Consider the following 20,985-nt stretch of genomic DNA (forward strand, 5'->3'; position numbering starts at 1 on the left):
CCTCTGTTGCCCAGGTAGGATTGCAGTGGCGCCTTCACAGCACACTGCAGCCTTGAGCTCCCAGTCTCAAGGGATCCTCCCATCTCAGCCTCCCAAACGGCTGGGACTATAGGTGTGCACCACCACACCCGGCTAATTTTTATAATTTTGTATAGACAGGGTTTCGCCATGTTGCCCAGGTTGGTCTCGAACTCCTGGGCTCATGTCATTTTCCCACCTGGGCCTTCCAAAGTGCTGGAATTATAGGCATGAGCCACTGTACCCAGCCTACACCCTCTTTGAAACCTTCCTTGATTCATGTCTCTCTCCTGGCAGATAATTGCTTATTTGTGCTCTCTATAACAACTCAATTTATATATGTATAATTGCATTTATGACAAAATAACTTATGTACTTGAAAGTCTGCCTTCTTCACCAGACAATAAATAGGTGCTTAATAATTGTTGAGTGAGTCACTAAGAGTTGCAGAATTCAGGGTGTAAAGGATTGGAAACAGGGAAGAATAGAGGCAATAGTCCCTCTATTAAACTTTCAACTATCCTATTTGAGTGTGCTGTTTCTATTGGGTTCCTGACTGATAAACCCCAAGTGGCAGAGTTGGGTAAAATCAATATTCCAATATGTAAAGTTTGGGAAAGAGAAAAATAATCTACAATAAACTCATTTTTCTAACACAACTACTATTATCTCTGGCCAATTTCTTGGTCAGTTCTCCCAGACTTTAAAAAAAAATCATTACATCATAAATATTTCATGTTACTACATAGTTTTTTTTTTTTTTTTTTTTTTTTTTGAGACAGAGTCTTGCTCTGTCGCCCAGGCTGGAGTGCAGTGGCCGGATCTCAGCTCACTGCAAGCTCCGCCTCCTGGGTTTACGCCATTCTCCTGCCTCAGCCTCCCAAGTAACTGGGACTACAGGGGCCTGCCACCTCGCCCAACTAGTTTTTTGTATTTTTTTTAGTAGAGACGGGGTTTCACCGTGTTAGCCAGGATGGTCTTGATCTCCTGACCTCGTGATCCGCCCGTCTCGGCCTCCCAAAGTGCTGGGATTACAGGCTTGAGCCACCGCGCCCGGCCACTACATAGTTTTTGTAATCAATCATTTGGAGAATATCCTCAGGACAGATTCCCAGAAGTGGTGTTGTTTGGGTCAAAGAGTATGTACATTTTTATGGCTCTTGCTACACACTGCTCAACTGATTTTTGAAAGCTTGTGCTAATTAACATCATCTCTAGCACCTCAGTCCTGGGGAAGAGGAACATTTAGGTTGAGGGGGTGAACACCTAAGGGGTTTGCCATTTCCATTTGTCCATTCACCCAGAAAAATGCCTATGGAGGAACTAATATATGTATGATGCTATTGGCCAAATAGTAACTGCACATGAAAAGCAGCCTACCTGAATAGTACTTTCTTCTCCCTGTTATACAGTGTGTCCTGCTGAGGATAAAGTGGCATGGTAGCTCACGCTTGTAATCCCAGCACTTTGGGAGGCTGAGGCGGGAGGATTGCTTGAGGCCGGGAGTTCAAGCCCTGGCAACATAGTGAGACCTCATCTCTACAAAAAAATAAAAAATTAGCTGGGTGTGGTGGAGCACACCTGTAGTCCCAGCTACTTGGGAGGCTCAGGCAGGAGGGTTGATTGAATCCAGAAGGTAGAGGCTGCAGCGAGCTGTGATTGTGCCATTGCACTCCAGCCTGGGCGACAGAGTGAGACCCTGCCTCAAAAAACAATAATAATGATAACATAAAAAATTTAAGGTTAAAAAAAAAGTGTATCCCTAGCAAGTCTCTGAAATAGAAACAGCTAGAAAGAGCCTAGCAAGTCTCTGAAATAGAAACTAAACGACACTTAGTCTGTATGGGCTCCTAGTTTGCTCTTGGGGCAACAGCTGAAGACAGGGAGAAGCCTGGAATCAGCACTGGTTGTCATCAGGAGTGCAACTCCTGATGCTATGCTTTAAGTAGCTCTTGATCTCCTTCCTTTTTTACCAGACTCTGCAAGACATAAGGTCCTTGGAGAAATAGATTTGTAACCACTTGGGCCTTGGGACTCTGCTTTCATCATAGGCCCATCACTGCTAACAATTGTGGCAAAGTTGATCATTCTATGGATGCTTTCAAGGCAAAGTCTGTTATTAAGGAAACCTCTTGCCTTATAGTTGAAAGACTAGGGTGGGAGAAATGGGTCTACAGTTTCCAGCCTTTCCAACCTAGGGCCTAGTGCTGTCTGGCTGCTCCAAGCTACAAAATGACTTCTCTTCTCCCAAACAAAATGGTTTCCTGAGCCCAGCTAAGCCTAAACTAGACATATTCTCCAAATAACAGGAGAAAAGCAATCTAATTAAATCTCATTACTGACTCATGAGACAAACGTGTCTTGGGATCTCTTTTTAAAATTTTTTTAATGAGACAGGGTCTCACTCTGTCACCCAGGCTGCAGTGCAGTGGCACGATCTTGGTGCACTGCCACCTCCACCACCCAGGCTCAAGTGATCCTCCCATCTCAGCCTCCCAAGTAGCTGGGACCACAGGCACGTGACACCATGCCTAGCTAATTTTTTGTATTTTAGTAAAGACAGAGTTTCACCGTTTTGCCCAAGCTGGTCTTGAACTCTGAGCTCAGGAAATTCGCCCGCCTCGGCCTCCCAAAGTGCTGGGATTACAGGCGTGAGCCACCGCGCCCAGCCTTGGGATCTCTTGTGTGTCCATTCCTTTGCTGGGTTCTGGTGTTGCAGGGTACCTGCTTTAAAGTTCATAGCCTGAGGGGGAGCACAGAGACCACAGGGGAAACCACTGAGTTGGGGGTACTCAGGGATGTTTCCAGAAGTGAAAGGAACTGGATGGGGGAGGTGGGAGGATGACAGAGTCTAAAACGAAAAGGAATGGCTCATGGTCTGGATCTTTTGTTTGCTGGTTGTGAGATCTTGGGGAAGTCACATAATCTCTGACATTAACATAAGGATTAAATGAGATAATCCATATGGCTGAGGAACAGTGCCAGGAAAAGTGGGGTGGACCACACTCACACACACACAGTGCTGGGTAAAGTGACCAGTCTGGCTTCAGGGGTGGGTTCATGTGGGAGTTAATTCATGGTGGACGCAAGGCAGGCTTTCTTTCTCTGGCATTCCTCTAGGCTTCTCACTCACCAGCTTTTGGCGGCTTCTGTTATCTAGGCCAAGCAGAGTCAATGACCCTGAGATGTGGAGGAGGGAAGTGGGGGTCCTGGGCAGCCCCATCACCACCTGTTACATTTAGGGGCCAAGCCTGGGTGTGTATGCTCCTTCCCTGTGGGCAGGCTGAGGCCAGTAGCATGTATCAAGTATTTGTGTGTCTGAGATGGATTTTGCTCTTGTTGCACAGGCTGGAGTGCAGTGGTGTGATCTTGGCTCACTATAACCTTCACCTCCTGGGTTCAAGCAATTCTCCTGCCTCAGCCTCCTGAATAGCTGGGATTACAGGCGCCTGTCACCATGTCAGGTTAATTTTTTGTATTTTTAGTAGAGATAGGGTTTCATCATGTTGGCCAGGCTGGTCTTGAACTCCTGACCTCAGGTGATCTACCCGCTTTGGCGTCCCAAAGTGCAGGGACTACAGGCGTGAGCCACTGTGCCTGTCGCACTTATCAAGTATTTGGTACCAGGGCTGCAAGCAGAGATTAGGGAATGGTCCTTCACTTTAAGTGTGGGGGAAGGAGAGAGGCTAAGAACAAATGCAGCCTCTCTCCATTTATCCATGGCAGAAAGCCCCCTAATGCAATCATCCTGGGTAGTGGCAGATGGCTCAGGCCAAGGACAGGTCATACTGGCTTCCAATAGAATGTGTTCTCCTGCCCAGTCTCTCCCTCCGGGTCAGCTTCATTAGAGCAGAGCTTTCTAGACTTTCTGTCTGGGTGGTCCTTTCCATGGGCCTCCCCCTTCTTCAGACATATTTAACTACTTAGAAAGCTGCATACAAAGGCCTGGTTTATGTACCTCCTTAGGAGTAGGGATAGCTATGGATAAAGAAAGTGTATCCCCTGCAATTCTCTGGAAATAGAAACAACTTCTCAACTAGGCCATGAAGGCCCTAGATTCCTGTTGGGGCTTCAGCTAAACACAATTTCCCTCCCTCCATTGGTTATGGAAGTGGGATGGTAATAATAATGTAGTAATAGTAATGTAGTTAAGAACTGGGAAGAAGTTTGACCTTTGGCCTTGGGAAACAGCTTGGAGGGCAATCTTGGCAGTCTTATAGGCTCACAGGAGCTTATGGCCCCTCACTTCAAGTATGGGGAAAGGAAAGAGGCTAAGAACCAATGCAGCAGCTCCCCATTTATCCATGGCAGAAGGCCCCTAATGTAATCATCCTGGGTAGTAGTAGTCTTCTCAGCTCAAGGAACTCTTGCCAGCAGGGAAGGATGAGTTGTAACTGGGGGATGGATTCCTGGAGTAGCAGCTGTCAAGTTATGTCTGAGACGGCAAGCTCCTGGAACTCTGTTTCTCAGCACATCCCCAGGGCCCTCCCTGATTCAGCATTCGAGGTCCCCTTTCTCCTCTTGCTCCACTCCCCTCACTGAGCATCACTGGGAGGGGCAGGGCAGGCTCTATTAACTCTTCTGCCTTCCTGGCTTTTCTGATTTCTGTCCATAGAGAAATCCACTGGCCGGCCAGTGGACATTCAGTTGCTCATTATGTTTCAGACATACTCAACCCCTCTGTAGCTGCTACCAAAAGAAAACAAAAACTGTCCCTGCCTTCTGGCAGACAAACAGAGCAAAGAGAAGAAAAATCAAAGCATCTTGGGCACCCAGCCAGTCCTGAAACTGTCAGACAATAGCAGCAGTGTCCTGAGCTGGGGGCTGCTCCCAGCTGGGACTCAAACTCAACAACGCCTTCCTCTGGGAAAGCTTTTACCTTTTGTTTTCTCCAGCTCCTTCCTTTCCTTGATGCAGAGGCCGTTCGATGGACTTGTGCAAAGGGAAGGCACAGGAGAGGTTTTTCCTCTGTCTCACTGTCAGGGGTTCTAAGGCCTCCGTGGGGAAGGACAGGAAAGAGTGTATAGGAGGGCTCTGAGACAGTTTAATCAATGCCCTTTACTCCTCCCACCCCACTTTCCCTCCCAACCCTTTTCTGTGGTCAAGGGCTCCTTGGGAGACCCAGGCCCTAAGGGGAAGAAAGTTCAGGGAAAGAGGACAAAACCTGAGAACCAGAAGGGCCTTTAACAGTCAAGCATTCTAACTTTCTCATTTTGCAGATGGAAACACTCAAGGTCAGAGAGGAGAGAGTGATTTGACCCAAACCAAACAACATTACAGAGGACAGATTTTCTTCCACCCAGGCCAGGACTCTGTCTCCAGCACCATCTAGGCCCCACCAATTTAATTTTGGTTCCAAAGGGGACCATGCTGGGCACCACCACAGCTCTTTATTCCCACATCCCCCTCAGCCCTAGTGGTTTCAACCACTTCTGCTGGGCCATTTCAGCTCCTGCCTGATGAGGGCAAACTTTCAGGAGCCTTGTTCTGACCAGTGGGAGGAATGTGGAGCTCCAGGGCTCTCAAGAAGGCTGACAGAGGTGGAGATCCCCCAGGGTCGAAATACTCATCGAGTCTCTCACAAGTTCTGTGACTAAGATAGGCAAGATTACTCAAGTAAACTTGAGAGCCTTGAGGTTTTTGAAGCAATGCAGAAACCAGTATTTCAAATAATTCTTTCTAATTACTGCCACCCACAGTGAAGACATCAAGAGAAACCTTTACTTTGATAATTCTAGGAGGTGAAATCTCACCCCAGGAACCACTTTTATCTTCCACCAAACACCTGCACGTTGTAAAAGCAATGCAGGGAGAGAGCAGAGTGAATGTGTTTGGAAGCAGGGGTGGTGGAGGGAAGGTGGATACGCCTCTAGAAGGGCTGTGAATATGGAAATTTCATTCCTCAATTATCTGAAGCAGGAGAGTCTGCAGAATTAGGATATAAAGGAGTGCAGGTGGAGGACAGTCAGAAGGAATTTCAAGTCATGATACACGTTTCTGGCTCTTCCTTCCCAGGTTGGGCAAACCTCAGTGAGGTGAGGTGCAGCGGGGTCTGACTTGGCTCAAACCATGGCTCTTCATGTTATCTCTACTAAAACCTGTGGGAATAGACTTGTTGGCTAGGCAGGGGCTGCCCCTGCTTCTGTTCAGAGTCTTCAAGGGATATTAGTTGAATTGGGGAAAATAGCTAGAGGCTGGGAGGTGAGGGAGTGAATGGTGAGCATGGAGGGTGGGGCTGTGGGTGAGGTGGGGGAAGGGGCTGGGAATCCGTATGGCAGGTATGGGAGCAGAGTCTTGGGCTGATGCTTAGCGTTGGCACTGCCAGCAGCTAGGCCTATGGGTCTAGAAAGGCTGATTAGGATAAGGGACTGAAGTACTCCCAGGTCCTTTTAGGTGGGGGATACTTTCAGGACTGGGCTGGGTCAGCCGGTCAGAAAGTAGCCATCCTAGGAGCTTTACATCGGATAGCTGCTGCCCCCACCTGATGCACCTTGGCACACAAGAGTTAGGCCACTATGTCTGTCCTGTCACATACCCTTGCTCCAGATGATCTTTACCATCTGACTCATGAACATAAACACTGTGTACACTCGGAGCCCACCTGACATGGAGCTTGGGACTGCTCCACAAGTCTCCAGCATGCCTTTGGAAGCCCTTCTTTATTGGGAAATAAATACAGAGTGAAACATGTGGGCCAGCCAACATCTGTGATTTTGGAGGCCAAAAGGAAGGAGTCTGACTTGCTCAGAACTCAGATCTCCATGAGCTGGTCACTCCCCACGATCACCTCGTTCACTCGTTTAGCTACAAAACAAAAGGGAAAACGTTTCCTGAGAACTGGCAGCAAGATGACATTTCAAACCCAAACCCAACTGCTTTTTTTTTTTTTTGGGTACAGAGTTTCACTCTTGTCACCCAGGCTGGAGTGCGAAGGCGCAATCTCTGCTCACTGCATCCTCCATCTCGCAGGTTCATGCGATTCTCCTGCTTCAGCCTCCCGAGTAGCTGGCATTACAGGCACCCACCACCAGGCCTGGCTAATTTTTGTACTTTTAGTAGAGATAGGGTTTCATCATGTTGGCCAGGCTGGTCTCGAACTCCTGACCTCAGGTGATCTGCCAGCCTCAGCCTCCCAAAGTGCTGGGATTACAGGTGTGAGCCACCACGCCCAGCCAAACCCAACTGCTTCTAATTCTGTGTTCACAAAAATTTATTTCTCTACTATTGTGGCTCTGTTCTTGAGAAACTCTTGGGAATAGGGGTATGAGAGAGGGAGCACCTTCCTATGCAGGAGGATGGGACCAACTTTCTACATACCTGGCTGTGGTGAGCTTTAAATAGGAGAAATGAAACTGGGTCTTAAAGGGTGAACAGTTTCTCCAGGCAGTGATGGAAAGGAAGATATTCTAGGCTGTGAGAACAGCAAGGGCAAAGACAGTGAGATGGGAGAAAAGGGACCATGAAGTACTGTGGTGTGGCCAGAGGATAGGAAACGAGGGGATAAGAGTAAGAAATGAGGCTAAAAGGATAAATGGAGATAGTCAAAGAAAGGGCAATACCTTATATATAATATGGAAATAATGACACCTACTGCATAGGGTTGTTGTGAGAATTAAATTAGTTAAAGGTAAGTGAATGCTCAATAAGTTGTGGCTATTACTATTTCTATAAAGGTCAAATCCATAAGGCCCTCCATGACATCTTTGCCTACCTCTCCAGCTTCATTTCCCACTGTTCTCCATTTTATTCTCCATTTTACCAATAAGCCATACTGTTTTAATATCCCCCCCTCCTTTTTTTTGAGACAGGGTTTTGCTTTGTCACCTAGGCTGGAGTGCAGTGGGACCATCTTGGCTCACTGCAACCTCTGCCTCCTGGGTTCAAGTGATTCTCCCACCTCATCCTCTCCAGTAGCTGGGACTACAGGCATATGATGCCACACGTGGCTAATTTTTTTTTTTTGTGTGTGTGTGTGTGTGTGTTTTTAGTAGAGACGGGGTTTCACCATGTTGGCCAGGCTGGTCTTGGAACTCCTGGGCTCAAGTGATCCGCCCCGTCTCGGCCTCCCAAAGTGCTGGGATTACAGGTGTGAGCCACTGAGCTTGGCCCTGTTTTATACCTTTGAACTTTGGCACATGCTGTTGCCTCTGCCTAGAATACTTCCTCCTCCATTTTTTCCCATTGCACTCTTATTACCCTATGTGCCCTAATGTAGTACCTGTAATATGTCATGCCTTCCCTTTTGAACTGTCCATTTCCTGCTTTGTGAAACCACTGTACCTAATACAGTGGTTAATACAGGTACCTAATACCTAATACCTAATCTCTATTCCTACATCATTATACCATTCTCCTCTACTTCACTATAAGAACATTGAGGGCGCCAGGCACGGAGACTCACGCCTCTAATCCCAGCACTTTGGGAGGCCGAAGGGGGCGAATTACCTGAGGTCGGGAGTTCAAGACCAGCCTGGCCAACATGATGAAACCCTGTCTCTACTAAAAATACAAAATTGGCTGGGCATGGTGGTACATGCTTGTAATCCCAGCTTCTCGGGAGGCTGAGGCAGGAGAATTGCTTGAACCCATGAGGCGGAGGTTGCGGTGAGCCGAGATGGCACCATTACACTCCAGCCTGGGCAACAAGAGTGAAACTGTCTCAAAACAAACAAACAAACAAACAAACAAAAAAACCAAGAACGTTGAGAGGAGAGATGGAACAGTGTAGTTATGATTATATCCCCAGTGTATAGCATAGCTACTGCCCCATGATGATTTTAGAGGTTTTGGGTAATGACAAAGATAGGATATGGTCATGTAAGTGGAGAGCTAAAGCTGAATGGAGATGAAGGTTGGTAGAGAAGTTCAGGGAATCATGAAGCTGGAGAGCTGATGAATACGTTTAAGTTGTCCAAGATGTTGTGGACAAGTGAGGGAGAGGAGAGGAAGACTGTGAACCATAGGCTAAAGCTCTTAATAAATGTAGGGAATTACCCTGGAAGCTGACCAATGACGGGGTGAAAGGTAAGAAGAGTTATAGAAAACTTTCAAGGAAAAAGAACTATAGAAAGGAGGCAGTGAGCCAATGACCTGGAAGGGGCAGGGGGAGCTAGGGAACAGAGACTATATCTGGCATGTTGGGGTTGATGTATTTTCACAGAGATTCAGTAAGCTGGAGGAAACCTGTAGGGGCACAACAAGCAGAACGAGGCCGGGTGTGGTGGCTCACTCCTGCAATCCCAGCACTTTGGGAGGCCAAGGTGGGTGGACTGCCTAAGCCCAGGAGTTTGAGACCAGCCTGGGCAAGACACCACCTCTACAAAAAATAAAAATATTAACTGGATGTGGTGGCACATGCTTGGGGTCTCAGCTACTCAGGGGCCGGGGTGGGAGGTCGCTTGAGCCCGGGAGGTCAAGGCTACAGTGAGCTGTGACTGTGCCACCTACACTTCAGCCTGGTGACAGAGCAAGACCCTGTCTCAAAAAAACAAAAAACTAAGCAAAGCTAGTGATGTTTGGTCAGGGATGGGAGTAGGCTCCAGTAAATACACTGGAAAATCTCTGGGCTGGAATCAGGTTGGGAAAGATCCCAAGGGGAAAAATACAAGGGAGGATGATAAGTTGGGAAAATAGCAATGGGATAGAAGGGAAAAACGTCACAAATAAAAAGTGCACTGTTGGGAAACTGGGAAGGCTTCCTCCTGGCCAGGAGGATTTGACCTATGTCAAGTATACGTCAACCCCCTGACCTATACCAGGTCTACCTTCATGGTCAAAGAACTGATCACTCTGGCCACAGGGAAGAGATCCCAGTTCTCTCACTGACTGTAAGAAGAGACTCAGATGAAACATGCTTTTAGCAGTTAGTGGATTTTTTTTTTTTTTTTTTGAGATGGAGTCTTGCTCTGTCACCCAGGCTGGAGTGCAGTGGTGTGATCTGCGCTCACTACAACCTCTGCCTCCCAGGTTCAAGTGATTCTCCTGCCTCAGCCTCCCAAGTAGTTGGGACTACAAGTGTGTGCCATCATGAACAGCTGATTTTTGTATGTTTAGTAGAGATGAGGTTTCACCATATTGGCTGGGCTGGTCTCGAACTCCTGACCTCAAGTGATCCAATTCTTCCAGTTGCCACATAAAATGGTTTCAGACCCAGTCTGGGTTCTCTCAGCTGTGCCAAGGTTTGGGGGCTGCCATGCATTATCCTTGGGTCCTGCATTCTCTGTGCTTTGACCGCTGGTTAAGGTCCTAGCTTTGATGGCCACCTTGCTGCTTTTCCTGGTGGTTTGACAGGCTATGAGAAGACCTAACTGACTGGGCTTGGTGGCTCATGCCTGTAATCCCAACACTTTGGGAGGCCGAGGCGGGCGAATCACCTGAGGTCGGGAGTTCGCAACCAGCCTGACCAACATGGAGAAACCCTGTCTCTACTAAAAACACAAAAAATTAGCCGGGTGTGGTGGCACATGCCTGTAATTCCAGCTACTCAGGAGACTGAGGCAGGAGAATTGCTTGAACCTGGGAGGCGGAGGTTTTGGTGAGCTGAGATTGCACCACTGCACTCTAGCCTGGGCAACAAGAGTGAAACTCCAAATCAAAAAAAAAAAAAAAAAAAAAAAAAAATTGACAGTGATGTCAACTGCTCTCTAAAGATGGCTTTATCAATTTATGTTCTCGCCCGCAGTGTATGTATGTGCTTGTTTCCCACATCCTCACCAGCCTTTGGCATTATCGGTGCTGGTGTGAGAAGTAAAAATGGAATCTGTGATTGTAATCTGGTTTACCTTTGGCTTCAATCCTCTGGCCACTTCCAATCAAGCAGTCCTTGATGTCTGCACCCTTCTCGATCACAGCATTGTTGCAGATGACACTGCCTTGGATGTTGCTTCTGTAACACAGTAGCCAAGTTAGGGAGGACCCAGGGCTTGCATCACCATCCTCATTACTACTGGTTGGGGGTTCTGGCTCCTCCCTAGGCCAGGAACAGCTGGGCAGTCTAGTTAATAGCTACCTACCTCAAGTTATGAGTGAAAGACAGAATGGTAAGCCAAGGGAGGACCTGGCTTCAGAGAAATCCAGATTTGGGACTATGCTCGTAACGATCTTTCTCTAAGGCCTGAAAAGATATTCTGACTTCAGTTCCTTTTTTTTTTTTTTTGAGACAGAGTTTCACTGTGTCACTGGGGCTGGAGTGCAGTGGTGTGATCATAGCTCACTGCAGCCTCTAAAACTTCTGGGTTCAAGTGATCCTCCCACCTCAGTCTGTAGCTAGGACTACAGGTGCACTACCATGCCTGGCCAATTACTTCAGTTCTAGGATCCCAGAACCTAGAGGTCTAAATTCCATCCAACCTCTTCTTTGGTCTGGGGCTGGTCCTTAGGCTGACCCATCACTGCTACTTCTCATCTGAGAATATATACCAAATTTCATTTGAAGCTCAGAAATCGCAAATCCTCCTAGGAGATCATCTCTGGAAACAATGGGCTCCCTGCCGGGCACGGTGGCTCACGCCTGTAATCCCAGCACTTTGGGAGGCCGAGGCGGGCGGATCACAAGGTCAGGAGATCGAGACCACGGTGAAACCCCATCTCTACTGAAAATACAAAAAATTAGCCGGGCGTAGTGGCGGGCACCTGTAGTCCCAGCTACTCGGGAGGCTGAGGGAGGAGAATGGCGTGAACCCAGGAGGCGGAGCTTGCAGTGAGCCGAGATCGCGCCACTGCACTCCAGCCTGGGTGACAGAGCAAGACTCTGTCTCAAAAAAACAAACAAACAAACAAAAACAATGGGCTCCCCACACTCTCACCACAGACTCTGGTTAAGCAAAGCAATATCCATTCAAAAAAAAATTTTTTAGGCCAGGCGCAGTGGCTCATGCCTGTAATCCCAGCACTTTGGGAGGCCAAGACGGGTGGATCACGAGGTCAGGAGATCGAGACCATCCCAGCTAACACAGTGAAACCCCATCTCTACCAAAAATATAAAAAAATTAGCCGGGCGTGGTGGCGGGCGCCTATAGTCCCAGCTACTCGGGAGGCTGAGGCAGGAGAATGGCGTGAACCCGGGAGGCGGAGCTTGCAGTGAGCTGAGATCAAGCCACTGCACTCCAGCCTGGGTGACAGAGCGAGACTCCGTCTCAAAAAAAAAAAAAAAAAAATTTTTTTTTTCTTTGAGATATGGTCTCAGTCTATTGCCCAGGCTGGAATGCAGTGGCATGATCTTGGCTTACTACAGCCTCCACCTCGTGGGTTCAAGCAATTCTGCCTCAGCCTCCCAAGTAGCTGGGACTACAGGGCCACCACACCCGGCTAATTTTTATATTTTTAGTACAGATAGGGTTTCACCATGTTGGCCGGGATGGTCTTGAACTCCTGGCCTCAAGTGATCCACCTGCCTCGGCCTCCCAATGGGCTGGGATTATAGGAGTGAGCCACCGTGCCTGGCCTAAACAATTTTTTAAGAGATAAGGTATCATTATGTTGCCCAGGCTGGCCTCGAATTTGAGCTCAAGCAATTCTCCTACCTCAGCCTCCCAAGTCTCTGGGACTATAGGTGCCCATCACTATGCCTGGCTAAAAAGGATTTTTTAAAAACCAACTCCATTCCACATAAAAGACTACTCCAGATCCTAAAGCATACCCCAAGAGCAGCACCACTTGCTCATGGCATTTAAATGTATTTAAAAAGCATCCTCCTAGGCCAGGTGTTGTGGCTCACCCCTGTAATACCAGCACTTTGGGAGGCTGAGGTGGAAGGATCACTTGGGCCCAGGAGTTCAAGACCAGGTTGGGCAGCATTGTGAGACTCTCTACAAAAAATAAAAAAGCTAGCTGCATGGTGGTGCATGCCTGTAGTACCAGTTATTCAGGAGGCTGAGGCAGGAGGATTGCTTGAGCGCAGGAGGTAGAGGCTACGGTGAGCTGTGATCGCACCACCTCACTCTAGCTTAGGTGATAGAGGGATATCTTGTCACAAACGGAGCATCTTCTTGGCTCTTAAAGACTGCCAGGTTGGAGGAAGGGTCCTTTTGAAAATTATGACTAACGTGGCTGGGTGTGGTGGCTTATACCTGTAATCCCAGCGCTTTGGGAGGCCGAGGCAGGTAATCACCTGAGGTCAGGAGTTCGAGACCAGCCATGGCCAACATGGTGAAACCCCACCTCTACTAAAAATACAAAAATTAGCCAGGCATGGTGGTGCGCACCTGCGATCCCAGCAACTCAGCAGGCTGAGGCAGGACAATCAATTGAACCCGGGAGGTGGAGGTTGCAGTGAGCTGAGATTGCAACATTGCACTCCAGCCTGGGCAACAAGAGCGAAACTCCATCTCAAAAAAAAAAAGAAATTTATGACTAACCTTTATTGCACATCTACTCTATGCCAGGTATTGTGCTAAATAAATACTCTCTGTACATTATAGGAGTGACTTTTACAAATCTAGTAATTTCTTTTTTGAGACAGAGTCTTGCTCTGTCACACAGGCTAGAGTGCAATGGTGCGATCTCAGTTCACTGCAACCTCTTGTGTCCCAGGTTCAAGCAATTCTTCTGCCTCAGCCTCACCAAGTAGCTGGGATTACAGGTGCCCGACACCACGCCTGGCTAATTTTTTGTATTTTTAGTAGAGGCAGGGTTTTGTCATGTTGACCAGGCTAGACTCAAACTCCTGACTTGAGGTGATCCAGCCTTTTTTTTTTTTTTTTTTTTCTTTTGAGACAGAGTCTTGCTCTGTCTCCCAGACTGGAGTGCAGTGGCATGATCTGCCTCATGTAAACCTCAAGTGATCTGCCTGCCTCAGCCTCCCAAAGTGTTGGGATTACAGACATGAGCTACTGTGCCTGCCTGGCCGCAACTCTAATAATTTCTTTTATTTGAGACAAGGTCTCACTTTGTCACCCAGGCTGGAGTGCAGTGGCGTGATCTCGACTCACTGCAGCCTCCATCTCCTGGGCTCAAGTGATCCTCCTGCTTCAGCCCCCCAAGTAGCTGAGACTCTATAGGCACATCCCATCATGCCTGGCTAACAAATCTAGTAATTTCATCTGAAAATCACCTGAGCAGTGTAAAAAATAACAAATAAAGCCACCCTCAGTGACCTGGCCCCCATCAATTATTTTGGTAGCTCTTGGATAGGTATTTAACTAGAAGAAAACCTGGCCGGGTGTGGTGGCTCACGCCTGTAATCCCAGCACTTTGGGAGGCTGAGGCGGGCGGATCATGAGGTCAGGAGATCAAGACCATCCTGGCTAACATGATGAAACCCCATCTCTACTAAAAACACACACACACACACACACACACACACACACAAAATTAGCCAGGCGTGGTGGCAGGTGCCTGTAGTCCCAGCTAGTCAGGAGGCTGAGGCAGGAGAATGGAGTGAACCTGGGAGGCGGAGCTTGCAGTGAGCAGAGATTGAGCCACTACACTCCAGCCTGGGTGACAAAGCAAGACTCTGTCTCAAAAAAAAAAAAAAAAAAAAAAAAAAAAAAACCCCTCCTAGATGATTCTGGGAGTACTATTTTTATCTCTGATGCAGTAAAAAAGAGCAACTACATTTTGCAGATGAGGTAACAGATTCAGAGAAGTTAAACCATTCACCCAAAACTATATAATGGCTAGTAACAGATTTCAAATCTAGGTTTGCCTGACTTCAGAATCCATAATTTAATCATAATGCAATAGAAAGAAATTAAGAAAATACTAGAGGAGACCTAGAACTGCCTTATTCTGAGCTGATAAGGCTCAGTGGAAGAAGCACTTTCCTAACAAGGGAATCATCAGTACCCCTGAGTCAGAAATGGGAAGAGAAAAAATGGGCAGCTGGAGGGAAGAAGGAGGAGGATAGAAAGGGTGTAAGCACTCTTTTTAACAAAACAAAACTAAGGAAAAATTACGAACCCAAGAGGCATGAGGGGGTTGGAAAGAGGACATTCCAAGGACTAAAAACACGGATACACAGACCATTAAAAAAGATTCTTCCCAAATGCCAAAACTTAGTAAAATGCATAAAGAAATACTAGCACTTTATGGCATTTCAGAGTCTTCTTTATCTCTGTTCTCCTAGGAGGTTAAAGCCTTTTGGAAAGTAACAAAAGGCCAAAACCACAGCACCTCTGTGGTGTAGGCTAGAGATGGGCAGAGACAGCACTAGTTTGCCCTTTGGCAGACTTGGGATACACTCAGTGGGTGGGCTTTAAGAGAGCTTCCATAACTTTCCAACTTGCCCAACTTGCAAAGCAGTCCAGTAAGCAGTTAGGGTGGTTCCTGCTTTTTGGGGAAAATTCCTCCAAAAGGGGTAATAAGGAAGTACAGAAAGCTTTAGATACAGAGGCTCCTGGGACAGAGCTGCCTTTCAGTTGGCTACTAGTTTATCATGGAAAAGTCTTATTTCTCTTTCCAAGGTGGTAGTAGGGGTATGCTTCCTACTTAGTCATAAGAGCCAAAGAATGTATGCTCTGAAGCTGGGTAAGAGGTAAACATAGTCAGCAGACAAGAAACAGCCAAGAGGAACTCAAGCAGCCATAATTAGAGACAGTTAAATGTCTATTTTGGAATCTGGGATATAAGTGGGAGAGATTTCTGGAAGGAAGAGACAAGAATAACTGAGGTCAGATTTCCACAGCAATAAACAGCCTGGTTTTCCTTAGGCTCAGTGGATCTGACTGGGGTCTTCAGGGACCTCCCATATTGTCTGTCTCATCCAGTTTATGTGTAACTCTTTCTGAGACACATAAACCACTGCTGTGGAGCCTGCAGATATGATAGGGAAAGTGGGGTGACTAATGGAAAACTGTGGGCTCTCCTGAAGCTCCTGGTAAGTGGATCGATGGAAGGCTTTGAGATGAATACCTGACAACAGCTTACTGGGTGTGAAGCTCTTTTGTGACCATATGTATCCTCAATTGTTCCCCAGTATTATTGTGCAGCCAAAATCACCTCCAATGGCAAGGCTGAGGTATTTTGGAAAAATTTCAACCCAACACAGTTTCTCCCCATCCAAGAAGAAACTCCAGAATCAAGGACTTTACTGGGAGTGTATCTGTTCATGCTACAGGGAATGGAAAGATAGGACTATATCAAACAAGCCCTCTCCAGGTTGCCAATTGGCAGCAAGGACTCTGTCTTTTTTGTTTAGTGCCTAAGGAGAGAGAAGAGGTGAGTTCTATAGTCCAACAAAAGAACTTGCTTCAGACTAGAACCACAGCTTCTGCATCCTAGTTTTAACTCTCAGGTTGGCACAAAGCACTCCTCCGTGCTAATGTCTAGCTGTGTTCTCTAAGACGCTGCTCAGTGATGGCTAAGACTAATGGAGACTTGGTCCTCATTTCTCCTTGGTGGGTTCAAATTTCAAGCGCAGGTGCAGGTTTTGCAAAATTACTCCGAAAATTGTAATGCTTCACTGGAAAGGAGGCCATGAGAAAAACAGAGTTCTATAGTAAGATCACTGCTTGGCCAGGCACACCACACTATACTATGTGGTGGCACATCACATTTGAGGAAGAAGGCTTACTGGGAAGCAAGACTGCCTCCAATTTCTTGCTCCTCTTCTGGCTTTAGGTAGGACTTTTCTTCAGTTCTTTCAAGGGAGGAAAGGGAACTCCCATATATCTAATGTCTAATACATCTCAGTCATTATATACAGCACTTTGCACTAATTTTGTTTTATTTATTTATTATTATTATTATTATTATTTGAGACGGGAGTCTCGCACTGTTGCCCGGACTGGAGTGCAGTGGCGCAATCTCGGCTCACTGCGATTCTCCTGCCTCAGCCTCCCAAGTAGCTGGGATTACAGGCATCTGCCACCATGCCCGGCTAATTTTTTGTATTTTTAGTAGAGATGCGGTTTCACTATGTTGATCAGGCTGGTCTCAAACACCTGACCCACCCATCTTGGCCTCCCAAAGTGCTGGGATTACAGGCATGAGCCACCACACCCGGCCTACACTCATAACTGAATCCTTTCAGCAAACTTGTAGGGATGGTGGCATTTATTCCAATTTTTACAGAGAAAATTGAGACTCACAGATATCAGGCAATGTGCCCAGGCCTAAAGTGACACTCCACCGTATCACAGGTTCCTACCTCAGATATTGACTTAGAGAACATTCGGCAAAGAGCCATGAAACTTCTCAGTAACTCTGAGGATGGGCAGGTTCTTTTCTTTTTTGAGGATTAGTTGGCAGGCTTTCTAAACTATTCATGACCCTGGGGGAAAGGGAATAAAACTGAAGATACGTGTAGCTTTTCCAGGCCTGTGACTAAGGTCTGCTTTAGGCCAACTCAACACTTGGGCCCAAAGATTATGGCTGAGTCACCTATATCTCTCTAGGTACTGGGAGCCTCCTAACCTAAGCCCTTCTAAGCTGGTCCAAGAATCTCTCTACAGGAAAAGCCATGTGTTATTTTTATTAAAAATTATTTTTTATTATTTATAATTTAAAACTTTTTTTTTTGGGGAGAGATGGAATCTTGCTATGTTGCCCAGGCTGGTCTCAAACTCCTGGCCTCAAGTGATTCTTCTGTCTCAGCCTTCAAAGTGTTGGGATTACATGTGTGAGCCACTGCATCCGGCAACTATGTATTATTATTATTATTATTTTTTGAGATGGAGTCTTGCTCTGTCGCCCAGGCTGGAGTGCAGTGGCCGGATCTCAGCTCACTGCAAGCTCCGCCTCCCAGGTTTACGCCATTCTCCTGGCTCAGCCTCCCGAGAAGCTGGGACTATAGGCGCCTGCCACCTCGCCCGGCTAGTTTTTTTTTATTTTTTTTTTAGTAGAGATGGGGTTTTTTTTTTTTTTTTTTTTTTTTTTTGAGACGGAGTCTCGCTGTGTCACCCAGGCTGGAGTGCAGTGGCGTGATCTCGGCTCACTGCAAGCTCCGCCTCCCGGGTTTACGCCATTCTCCTGCCTCAGCCTCCGAGTAGCTGGGACTACAGGCGCCCGCCACCACGCCCGGCTAGTTTTTTGTATTTTTAGTAGAGACGGGGTTTCACCATGTTAGCCAGGATGGTCTCGATCTCCTGACTTCGTGATCCACCCGCCTCGGCCTCCCAAAGTACTGGGATTACAGGCTTGAGCCACCGCGCCCGGCCAGAGATGGGGTTTCATCGTGTTAGCCAGATGGTCTCGATCTTCTGACCTCGTGATCCGCCCGTCTCGGCCTCCCAAAGTGCTGGGATTACAGGCTTGAGCCACCGTGTCCGGCTAACTATGTATTATTTTTAATGAAATATTTTACGTATAGAAAAAAGCCTAGAGAATAATATCAAGAACACTTGTGCATCCACCAAACAGCTTAAGAAACCAACAATCCAACTTGCTAGGCGTCTTTCTTTCATCCCATTTCCTTCCTTCTTCCACCAGGGTATCCATTATTTGACTGTGGTGTTTATTGTTCCTAAGCATTTTTACTACATATGTTAAACATACAATATTGTTTTGAATGTTTTAAAATTGTACATACATGTTACCATTCTCTGTGTATCCTTCTGCAACTTGCTTTCTCCAACATCATATTTATCCAGGTTAATTGAGATAATGAGATATAATACTTGAAGAAATGATCTTACCTTTTCCCTGTTTTCTGGTCACTCTTGCTCTTCAGTCCTCTAGATTAAAATGTACTGCTCCAGTGAGCAGGCTAAAAATTTCTTCCTTTTAGTTCTGTATGTCCCCCCTTCACTATACAAGGTTTAGTGGTGAGAAATGTCCCCCTCCTAAGAAATCTAAGTCCTTATATTCCGTAAGCAGAGGCTAGGGAGCTTAGGGGAAATCAAAAGATGTAACAGCCTTAAAGAGTTAAGCTGCAGAATTCTTCATCTAAGAAGATGGGCTTAGTGCAAATGGTTCAAAGGACGGGAATGAACTAAAAGCCATTAGGAGTCCCTTTAATCCAGGGGATCTTCCCAAAGTGTCATAATTTGGTGTCTTCAAGAGTATGACAGAAGTGCTGGGCGTGGTGGCTCATCTTGTAATCCCAGCATTTTGGGAGGTTGAGGCAGACGGATCACCTGTGGTCAGGAGTTCAAGACCAGCCTGGCCAACACAGCAAAACTCCATCTACTAAAAATACAAAAATTAGCCTGGTGCGGTGGTGTGTGCCTGTAGTCCCAGCTACTCAGAAAGCTGAGGTGGGAGGATAGCTCGAACCCAGGAGGCAGAGGTTGCAATGAGCCAAGATTATGCCACTGCACTCCAGCCTGGGTGACACAGCGAGACTCTGTCTCCAAAAAAAATTCTTTTAACAATTATGTTCTTTTCTGCAACTCTAATTACCTCTAATTAGACTTATATTTAAGAGGATTCACTTTTATACCTTAAACTATCCATTTTCATTTCTTCCTTGGCTATACTATGCCTTCAAGTAGAGTTTTCCGGAGGGTTCTTGGGTGACACATGTCCTGGGCCCTGGAATACTTCTGATGCTTTTACTTAGCAACCATAACTGGCTACAGGATGCTTTTGTGTTTTCTTTCCTTGTAGGGATGAAATATGGAAGGTTATAAGATTCTTAGGTCACAAACGTTTCCCTTCTAAATTCTCTAAATGTTGTTTCACTGTCTTCTGGCCTGAAATGTTATCATAGAAAAGTCTGAAGCCAGGCTGGGTGTGGTGGCTCATGCCTGTAATCCCAGCACTTTGGGAGGCCAAGGCAGGCGGATCACTTGAGGTCAAGAGTTCGAGACCAGGCTGGTCCAACATGGTGAAAACCCGTCTCTACTAAAAATACAAAAATTAGCTGGGTGTGGTGGCGCACACCTATAATCCCAGCTGCTTGGGAGGCTGAGGCAGGAGAATTGCTTGAACCTGGGAGGCGGAGGTTGCAGTGAGCTGAAATTGTCACTGCACTCCAGCCTGGGTGACAGAGTGAGACTCTGTTTAAAAAAAAAAAAAAAAAAAAATGTGTGAGGCCAGCCTGATTTTCTCCCTTCTATGTGGCCTAACATTTTTTTCTTTCAGTTCTGCATGCCTCGGTATTCTGAAAAAATGATGTTTGATGTTTTTTCTTTGGTTCACCCATGTTCCCATTCCTTCTTCTCCTTATGTTGAATCTTGGTGTTCTCTTTGGGTTTAATCTAAATTTCATTGTATCTGGCAGATATTCTGTAGTCAGTGCACAGGTATGTGTAGGTTATTTCATTTTATTATAGATGAAGCTTCCTTCTGTGGTTTTGTTTTTTAAATTTGGTGAGCTTTAAGGAATGAAGCACTCATCCACAAATTTTTTTCTATATTTGTGACATTCTTACCAACTTTTTTTTTGAGATGGAGTTTTGCTCTTATTGCCCAGGCTGGAGTGCAATGGCATGAACTGGGCTCACTGCAACCTCCACCTTCTGGGTTCAAGAGATTCTCCTGCCTCAGCCAACCGAGTAGCTGGGATTACAGACCTGTCCCACCACACCAGACTAATTTTTTATGGGGATTTCTCCATGTTGGTCAGGCTGGTCTCAAACTCCTGACCTCAGGTGATCTACGTGCTTTGGCCTCCCAAAGTGCTGGGATTACAGGCATGAGCCACTGAGCTCGGCCATCACTGGTACCAACTTTTAAAATTTTTATTTATTTATTTTCTTTTTCTCCCTCTCTATAATCATGTGCAATATTTTTTTTCTAGAAGCAGAGAGGGGTCTCTTAACAGATATTTAGCCAGTTATAGTAGAGGGGTTAAATCAGAGATCTCCATTTTTCATTCAGTAAATGCTTATAAGATATCTACTATGTAAAAAATGCAGTATTAAGAAGTTAGGGGATATAAAGACATATAAAATCATTTCTATATTTAGCCAGGCACGGTGGCTCATGCCTGTAATCCCAGCACTTTGGGAGGCTGAGGTGGGCGGATAATGAGGTCAGGAATTTGAGACCAGCGTGGCCAGCATGGAGAAACCCCATCTCTATTAAAAATCCAAAAAATTAGCTGGGCATGGTAGTGCACGCCAATAGTCCCAGCTACTTGGGAGG

The 20,985-nt window shown here is 46.4% G+C and overlaps 1 protein-coding gene across 2 annotated transcripts in view; it reads right to left on the reverse strand.

Moving 5' to 3' along the window:
- Positions 1 to 6,658: 6,658 nt before the first annotated feature.
- The window catches only part of EIF2B3 (eukaryotic translation initiation factor 2B subunit gamma), a 349,397-nt gene continuing 335,070 nt past the window's right edge, over positions 6,659 to 20,985 (reverse strand). For both annotated transcript variants that reach the window (XM_050799440.1, XM_050799449.1), the window contains 2 exons: positions 10,800 to 10,903; positions 6,659 to 6,822 (listed from right to left, as the gene is read on the reverse strand). In XM_050799440.1, coding sequence (XP_050655397.1) covers positions 6,770 to 6,822; positions 10,800 to 10,903 — 157 coding nt within the window. In that variant the 3' untranslated portion in view covers positions 6,659 to 6,769. The remainder of the gene's footprint in view (positions 6,823 to 10,799; positions 10,904 to 20,985) is intronic.

This window comes from Macaca thibetana, chromosome 1 (assembly GCF_024542745.1).
Source record: "Macaca thibetana thibetana isolate TM-01 chromosome 1, ASM2454274v1, whole genome shotgun sequence".
Classification (NCBI taxonomy): Eukaryota; Metazoa; Chordata; class Mammalia; order Primates; family Cercopithecidae; genus Macaca; species Macaca thibetana.